This window comes from Camelina sativa, chromosome 11, assembly GCF_030686135.1.
Source record: "Camelina sativa cultivar CO46 ecotype springtype chromosome 11, ASM3068613v1".
NCBI classification, from domain to species: Eukaryota; Viridiplantae; Streptophyta; class Magnoliopsida; order Brassicales; family Brassicaceae; genus Camelina; species Camelina sativa.
In genome coordinates, this window is record NC_141890.1 from 25,061,150 (window position 1) to 25,069,751 (window position 8,602).

At 35.7% G+C, this 8,602-nt stretch overlaps 2 protein-coding genes across 3 annotated transcripts; both read left to right on the forward strand.

Moving 5' to 3' along the window:
* Nucleotides 1-2,737: 2,737 nt before the first annotated feature.
* LOC104724056 (protease Do-like 10, mitochondrial) lies at nt 2,738-6,049 on the forward strand. 2 transcript variants are annotated; one of them, XM_010442501.3, is made up of 8 exons: nt 2,738-3,213; nt 3,296-3,541; nt 3,814-4,009; nt 4,261-4,520; nt 4,598-4,725; nt 4,866-5,069; nt 5,371-5,421; nt 5,651-6,049. In XM_010442501.3, the coding sequence occupies exons 1-8, from the start codon at nt 2,778-2,780 to the stop codon at nt 5,900-5,902; spliced, it is 1,773 nt and encodes a 590-aa protein (XP_010440803.2). In that variant the 5' UTR covers nt 2,738-2,777; the 3' UTR covers nt 5,903-6,049. The 2 variants fall into 2 exon arrangements, with proteins under 2 accessions (XP_010440803.2, XP_087327107.1); XM_087470981.1 differs by having other exon boundaries at nt 3,365-3,541.
* A 249-nt stretch (nt 6,050-6,298) lies between these two features.
* Nucleotides 6,299-7,921, forward strand: LOC104724057 (uncharacterized). The gene is made up of 2 exons (XM_010442504.3): nt 6,299-6,705; nt 7,527-7,921. Exons 1-2 carry the CDS (start codon nt 6,507-6,509, stop codon nt 7,751-7,753), a joined length of 426 nt encoding a protein of 141 aa, XP_010440806.1. The 5' UTR covers nt 6,299-6,506; the 3' UTR covers nt 7,754-7,921.
* Nucleotides 7,922-8,602: the final 681 nt, after the last annotated feature.

Consider the following 8,602-nt stretch of genomic DNA (forward strand, 5'->3'; position numbering starts at 1 on the left):
GGCAAGTAAAAGACATTTACTCTATCTTTAAGACACTTACATTTTCAAGTGGTCTCTGTTAAGATTTTTAAAATTTTTTAAACGTGTAGGAATGAAACTTTGAAGTGTCGTGCCAAAGACAACTACGCTTCTCAATTCATGTATTCATGGGAATCAAATGGTTGCCATCTCATATATAAATCAGAACATGTGTTTTGTGTAATGCGATTTATGAAGATCGGAGAATATGAAGGTATGTAACATAAAATAGTTCTGATATAATCATCAAAAGGTAACCAATATATTCACTTCAAATTGTAAATGTATATAGGTGCACCATGTATTGAAAACACATTGGCCTCTTCGAAGATCTTTATAAAACCAGAGTTCGAAGGACTGGAGCATCACAAGGCTATGTAAGATGTTATTATGTACATTAAAATCAAGTTGCCTATGATGTTATATTAAAATTGTTTAACACTTTATATATTTACAGGTCTGAATTCGCTGTACGTTATTACATAAATCATGTGATGGAGCATCAAGGTGAAAGCTCAGGAACTCAGATGTAAAGAATGGAGCCTTGAAGATTTTTTTATATATATTTGAATGTCTAAAAATTTCTGAATGTTTGTACTAACCGCTACTTGAAATCTAAATATGGATTACTCTCATCTTTATTTTGTAAATGAGATAACACATTACAATATTGATCTTTTGGAATTGCTTACGCTTAAATTTACTTATTAAATCTTAGTATCTATTTACTACATTTTAATTGTTTATTTATAAGACTTAATTAATATTTTACATTGAGAATATTATGGATCTTTAGAAAGTAAATCCTTATGTATATGTGCAAATACAAAAAGTTATTGACAATCAAATGAAACACTATATTTCACATATGTAATACATATTAAATTTAAAAAGTAGCATATTCTAAAGTATCAAAACCATTTTTCCTATAATCTTATTACCGCGCGTAAACGCGCGGGTACCTCCCTAGTTTTTAATTATATTCATATAGTGTATGGATTAACCAATTAATCTATAACATTTTTTTGTAAGAAACCTATATTTAATCTATAACCTATTTTGTAATCAACTTATAAAAATTATATAGTCTACAAAAAAGTTGTGTACTTCCGTTTTATTATATAGGGGATACAACGGATTGGTGGAAGTTTTTAATTAATAAAGATTACGTAAAAGAATGTTACTAGAACTCTTCTAATGTGATACATATTTGAAAGAAAAAAAAATATTGTTTTTCTGGCATAACACTTTTCTATATAAAAGAACATATTTTTTTTTCCACTTTAACGAGTTAAATATTGTCTTTTTTACCATAATTTTCCGTTTTCCATTTTTATCATATTTTGTATCATTTCTTTGTTTCAAATAGTTGTATATTATACTAATAGATGTGTTTGTCTAAATTTTAAATACTTATAATGTATTTAAATTTTCAATAACTATCAAGTTTTTCTTAATTTATTTGCCATGATATAAATGTAAAAAAATGTTTTGAGATGTCAAATTGTTTTATCAAACTTTTCTTTTTTAATTTTCACCGTAAGTTATTTTTTAAATATTATTATCTATATATATAAAGTTAACTTTTCTCACTTCTCACTTCTCCTTCCTGGTTTGTTGTATTTGTTTGATGATTGTTTGACATTGGAATTTCGGTTGCTTGTGTATAGCCCATTAGATGAGAGCATTGTCTCACTGAGTGTTTATGACAATACTCATGCATCTCAATTTGTGTTTGTTGTGAAAGTAAAGGCAAAGTGTGATCGTGAAATTAAGACAATGAAGAGGAGGATGTTCTAGTGGCTCAATTGGTGGTTGTCTGGCTTCTGTAGGTTGCTAGAGTTGAGTCCTTAGAATGTTATCTAGGATTGTTGGTTCTTTGATTTATGTTGGATTGGTTTATTAGTTTAATTGTTATGGAATTAATACAAGATATTTGGTTATTGGATATTTCATTGGTTTAGTGGTATTGTTTATGTTATCCGTTGTTGTTTGATTGGAGTTAGATTGTTAGTTAGTATGAGATCACTAAATTATTATTTATTATTATTAAAAAAAAAAGGTCGGGTCGTTTCAGTTTGGTATTAGAGTCCTTACAATTCTAGGTTCGGGTTCACTAGGTTTCTGTTGTTGATGTTGGGATTGCATGCCTTTGATTGATTATGTGAGTTAGTCAATTGTATGTGGTTTGGAGACATAGAACTTCCTTTTCGAGCTTGCAGTGTGATTCCACGGTGAGTTGTTTGTTTTGTGTTTGGTTTAGATTGTCTGCTTAGCCTTTTGTTCATGGTATTGTAGATGGTTAGAGGTGGTGTTGTTGCTGGTCGTGCTCATGGACGCGGACGTGGTCGTGGACTAGAGTGTGACAACTGATGACGTCGGCAAGTCGGAAAAATTCCAGGAAGGGTCCATGAGTGTGGCCGGTGGGGGTACTGATAGCACCGTAAGTGCCGATAGAGTCGGTGTAGATGGTATCGGTGCCGGATTGGCCGGTGATGCTTGGATTCTGGATGCGGAAGTTCTAGCAGATGGAGCTCTTGTAGGAGGTGTTAACTTGGAGGACTTGTTGGCACGGATGCTGGAGCGGTTGCGAATAGTGTAATTCCAGTAAAACTTTGTTTTTTTTGTTTGGTAAAGAATTGCATTAAAACATTATAACCAAGAGTAAACCGGTCGGTACGAATCGGTTAACAAACTCTATAACCTAGCCGCTTAAAACCTCATTTGGAAACCCAAATAAGCAGTATCGGAAAAGAATTATGCTGCTCCGGTCAGTTCGCACCGTCGAGCTTCTCCGCCGAATCTCCACTTCTTCAGTCTCCGGATTTCGCACTTCTCCTCCCTTCTTACAACGTTGCAATGGCGTAACAACAACATCAGAGACTCCTTTCCCCACTCATATCTCTCGCCACTGTTATTCTATTAGCGTGAGTCCACAAAATGAGAATCGATACACGAACGCGCCAGCACCGGTTTCTCTACGGAGGACTAATAACAGAAAGATCTCACCGCGAATTAATTATAACAGAAAGATTTCACGGCGGAGGCAGGCGGGAAAATCGCCAACAAACTCGCCGGCGGCTGATGCGGTAGATTTGGCGTTGGACTCGGTGGTGAAGATCTTCACTGTTTCTACAAGTCCTAGTTACTTTCTTCCTTGGCAGAATAAGTCTCAACGAGAATCAATGGGCTCTGGTACCACTCTCAATCCCTTCTTTTCTTTTTTTCCCCTTTGTTCTAAGTCTCTTTAGAATTGTTTGTTTGGTAATTGATATAGGATTTGTGATTTCCGGAAGAAGGATTGTAACGAATGCTCACGTGGTGGCTGATCACTCGTTTGTGTTAGTTAGAAAGCATGGTTCGTCCATAAAGCATAGAGCAGAAGTACAAGCGGTTGGTCATGAATGTGATTTGGCTATATTGGTAGTTGATAGTGAAGTGTTTTGGGAAGGTATGAATCCGTTGGAGCTAGGAGATATACCGTTTCTTCAGGAAGCTGTCGCTGTTGTTGGTTATCCTCAAGGTAAATAGTTCTTGGATACATATCAAAGTAAAGTAGGGCTTAAGATGGTATCACTTGTTGATGTATCTTGGCTACTAGCTCTGTCATGTCATTGGTCTGTTCTTAAACATGTACATTTTTGTAATGCATTCAAAGAATTGTAAAACGTTTCTGCTGTCTAAATGTGACGTATGATGATGATTAAATAACAAAGTTTATTACACTTTGCGTTATGAATGATCATGTTTGGCACTTTGTGTTAAGTAATGGTGTTGACTTTGTAATGAATACAGGTGGTGACAACATCTCTGTTACAACAGGTGTTGTATCTCGAGTTGAACCCACACAATATGTTCATGGCGCTACACAACTAATGGCTATACAAATAGATGCGGCGATTAACCCCGGAAATAGTGGTGGTCCAGCAATTATGGGAAACAAAGTAGCTGGTGTAGCGTTTCAAAATCTTTCAGGTGCTGAGAACATAGGGTGAGTAGGAACTATCAATTTTTGATACCTTTCTAGCTCTATTTGCATTAACAAAGTCAACGTAATCAGGAAGAGGATTAAAAACAAAGTTTCTTGCTCTATGTGATTTCTCTGCTGTCTTGAGATATCTCCCAAGTTTGAGATTCTGATCTTGGTTTCCAATATGCATAATAATCGAAGTATAGTATACGTGTGTCTTGACAAGCCAAACTTTAAAAACTAACATTTTATTTTGTCGTTTCAAACTGCAGCTATATCATTCCAACACCAGTAATTAAGCATTTCATAACTGGTGTTGAACAGTGTGGTAAATACATTGGTTTCTGCTCAATGGGTGTATCATGTCAGCCTATGGAGAATGCTCAACTCCGTATTGGTTTTCAGATGAGTCCTGAAATGACGGGGGTTCTTATAAGCAAAATAAACCCTCTCTCAGATGCTCACAGAATTTTGAAGAAGGATGATGTTATTCTCTCATTTGATAGTGTTTCTATAGCAAATGATGGAACAGGTATATTTATATTCATTTATCCCCATGAATCTCGGTCCTGAATTGTTTGTCTGTTTTGCTGATGAAGTGTATTGCAGTTCCTTTCCGGAACAGGGAGAGAATCACTTTTGATCATCTGGTATCTATGAAGAAACCAAATGAAACAGCCTTGGTTAAAGTCTTGAGGGAGGGAAAAGAACAAGAGTTCAGTATCACACTAAAACTTGTAAGTCATTTGTTCTTGACCAATAAAAAGATATTACTAACTAAATCACCGTATGTCGTTTAATCGCTGGTTCATATTACATCTAATATTATGGACAATCATCTGTTCTTCTGAGCTTAAAAGTTTTGTGTTGTATGCAGCTGCAACCGCTTGTTCCAGTGCATCAATTTGATCAGCTCCCCAGTTATTACATTTTTGCGGGCTTTGTATTTGTACCTCTCACTCAGCCATACCTTCATGAATATGGAGAAGATTGGTACAACACTTCTCCCCGCAGTTTATGCGTACGTGCATTGAAAGATTTGCCCAAAAAAGCCGGTCAACAACTTGTCATTGTCTCTCAAGTTTGTGCCTTCTTTACCCTAGTTCTTTTTTTTTACCAATTACGTTCTGTTAAAAAGATTTTCACTACAAACTTAATCAAACACTTCTGGTTCATACTATTTTCTGAATTTAAAATTGTTAGAAGGTTTGAAAATCACTTGAGCTACAATGATAATAAGCACTTACAGTTGACCGGATGATCTGTGTTTCCTAAACCACGACAGCTTGCTTTAGAGCTTTTGTATTGCTAGGAAATATACCAACAATGATGTCTCGCCATTTAGGCATCACCACTGATAATTTAATCTCTGTGTAATATAGGTGTTAATGGATGACATCAACACAGGATATGAGCGTCTCACAGAGCTACAAGTAAGTAGAAGCTAATGTTAAGCCTCATTGTAATCACTGCAAATTACTTCTGACATATAAGGAATCGGCAATCCTAAATCAACTTAACGGAATACCATATGATTCTAATTACAGCAAGTTCGAAATGAACAGTCATGACTTGTCTATATAACTTTGGCATGATAGATTCGTAGTTTATTATTGTCTTAGAGGCTGATGAAAAAAGAAACTGTATTTGTGTTGAAAACAGGTGAAGAAAGTGAACGGAGTGGAAGTGGATAATCTGAGACATCTATGTCAGCTCATAGAGAACTGCAACACCGAGAATTTGAGGGTGGATTTAGAGGATGATGAGAGGGTAATCTTCTTGAACTACCAATCCGCAAAAATCGCCACTTCTTTGATTTTGAAACGACATAGAATAGCATCGGCAATGTCCAGCGATCTGCTTATTGAACAAAATCTTGTAACCGAGTTGGCTTCTTCTTGTTCTGTGGTCTGAGCCAAGGCCACTGCCATATTCAAATTCATTCCATATTTGTAAAACCACAATGTTGTATCCTCATAAACATTTAGGGATTTGATAAGCGGCTTTTCATGAGCCTGAATTTTGAAAATTAGTTATAGAAAAATTGTTTTACTCCAAAAATGTTTCGTATCTCCATTTCTAAGTTACGGATAATGTCCCTTGCTCAGGCGAGAATTTGTGGTGGATTAGTTCAAACTGAGTTCCCTTTTCAAAATTTGAGTCTTCGCCTAAAAGTGAATTGGACCCCAAATTTAGTTAGTGCGTAGGGAAACAAACTAGAAAGCCAGACTATTCATTTTAATATTTTTGTCGTCTTTCTTTTCATTACTCTGCTATGCTCTCAGCCTCTCACGTTCCAATGAGACAAACAAAAGGGACAAAACAAAACAAGAAAGGAAAACACAAATCCCTTTCCGTGTCTTAAGCGAACTGTCACATCCGTACGTGCATCGTATAAAGAGGAAAAATACCCTCCAACTACACTAATTATTACTCACTCTCTCTCTCTGGTTTCTTCTCTTCTTTCTCGGGCAGTGAAAGAATTGAAGAAAGAAAGTTTTTTTTTTCTTCTGAGAAGATGACTTCGTCGTTGTCGTGGGAGATGCAACTAGTGGAAACAGCTAAAGAGGAACTCGAGATTCTTCAGTCTCAGTATCCCAACCGCTTCGCCTACCTCAAATCCGATCTTCAATCTTTCATTTCTCACCTCCGTGAAGATCACGCGCCGCCGCGTATACCATCCTCCTCCTCCTCCTCCTCCGTCGTTCTTACTCAAGGTACTCTCATTCTTATGTTTCTTTTCGTTTGGCTTGTGTTCTTATTACTCAAGCTACTCTCATTTTTTTTTGCTTTATTACTCCATTATTTTTTGTTACTCAGTTCTGAGATTGTTTTTCTTAGTTATTAGTCAGATTATTACATTTCACAAGGTCGTCACTATAATTTGCAACAATAGAAATACTACTATATCCTTGTTTTTTTTTTCTATTACTCTTATGTTTTAGAAAGAAAAAGGTTATTTTGTGTTTTCTAATTTCTATACAACATTTATATTCTAATTTATCTTTTATTAATTAAAACTGATACCACTCGAATAATTAACAACCTTTCTTTTATGATTATAAATCCTTACTTTATCCATGTGGAATTTTTGTTTTTTTTTTCCTGTGAAAACCATGTTGAAATGTTTTCTGATAATTTGTTCTGAAACATGAATAGGGAATTTGTTCTAAATAAAAAATAGGATACTGGCTCTCAAAAGTGTGATAGTTATTCTCATCAACTGTCCGGTCGACATCAGACAATTGTTTTGTCCGTCTTATAAACCACCTTTATGGAATCGTTTGTTTGGACGTCATCACTGTTGGAAGTACAGATGGATGTATGCCAATATTTTCCAAAAGCTCCAAAAATCCAAATATAATTTTTGTAGTAATTAAGTAGAATTGGGACGAACAAGAAAATGAAAACGATATCTTTCCGATAGTGAAGATTCATTTGTCTAGTATTAAAATATCCGTTATATCTACCATAAGTTATAAAAAAAAAAAAGTATATGAAAAAAATTGCTATTAATTGTTGTTGATGCATTGGACAGAGTCATCAAACTGTAAGAATAAGCAAAAACATAAGAAGAGAAAGTGTGTCATGGACAATTTCGGAGACCAAGCGTCGTCGTCAACAATGGGAAAGATCCACAAGAACAATAATAACAAGATGGGTGAGAGAGTGGTCACGAAGAGAAAAAATAGAGTTGAAATGGTTCTTGAGAGAGCTCAACTTTGTCTCCAGAAGATAAGAGACGTGAAAGCCTCTTTGTGTTGACCTTTTTTTTTACATCTTTTGCTGAAATGTATAAGGAAAAATAGTTACCGTCCGAGAAATGTATTGCAAAGTGATGAAAAGTAAAGTGCTTCTCGAAAAATAGGTATAGACAGTTGAATAATGTATCTGTCTTTTTGGTCAATGAGAAAGACTTTAATTTTTTTATTAGTCTCTTATTGAAAACTTTTATGAATTTCTCGTTTTATGACTAAGAGAATTATTTCTTCCTCATTGTAAAAAACAAAAACAGCTCAAAAACTATCTATTGCAACTGTAGAGTTAAGCACAATTGTTCCTTATGGAGAATAGTTGGTTCCTTGTTGGTCGTGCTTTCGCCCTGAATCCCAAGCCTTCTTTCGCTGGTGGTAGTCAATTTTCCCTTTCCCCACCGCCCCTTCCCCCTGACCCTCCGAAGCCTTCACTCTCCTGTACCCTCTCCAACTTCCCTCAAATGTCTTCTTCTCTTACTACTAGCCACAAGTCGAAACTTCCCTCACACACTGCTATTTTCCTGACATTCTATTTTTTTTTTGTTTCTCGTTGTTAATCAGACTAAAAAGTCCAAAAGAGGTCATTAATCATAAGCATAGCAAAACATAAATTGGCTCTACAAACTAGAGTTTTTACGATCAGGATTTGACCAAGATTCTTCGGTTGCTGCTGAGTTTGAAAAGAAGTTGAAGACCCGGATGAGTGATCAAGTGTCTCGGTGGAAGGGTAAGTGGAAGAAGGAAGGTAATGACGCAATGCCGCGGTGGCTTGATCCTACTGTATGGGATGGCTTGGTCAACTTTTGGTGTGAACCAAAATCAGAAGCAAAGAGTATCAATAGCCGTAATGCTCGCTATA

Coding starts and splice junctions, on each gene's coding strand:
- LOC104724056 (XM_010442501.3), top strand. CDS start 2,778: ATGCTGCTCCGGTCAGTTCGCACCGTCGAGCTTCTCCGCCGAATCTCC. Junction 3,542..3,813: donor TGTTGTTGGTTATCCTCAAG/GTAAATAGTTCT, acceptor TAATGAATACAG/GTGGTGACAACATCTCTGTT. Junction 4,726..4,865: donor TCAGTATCACACTAAAACTT/GTAAGTCATTTG, acceptor TGTTGTATGCAG/CTGCAACCGCTTGTTCCAGT.
- LOC104724057 (XM_010442504.3), top strand. CDS start 6,507: ATGACTTCGTCGTTGTCGTGGGAGATGCAACTAGTGGAAACAGCTAAA. Junction 6,706..7,526: donor CTCCGTCGTTCTTACTCAAG/GTACTCTCATTC, acceptor TGCATTGGACAG/AGTCATCAAACTGTAAGAAT.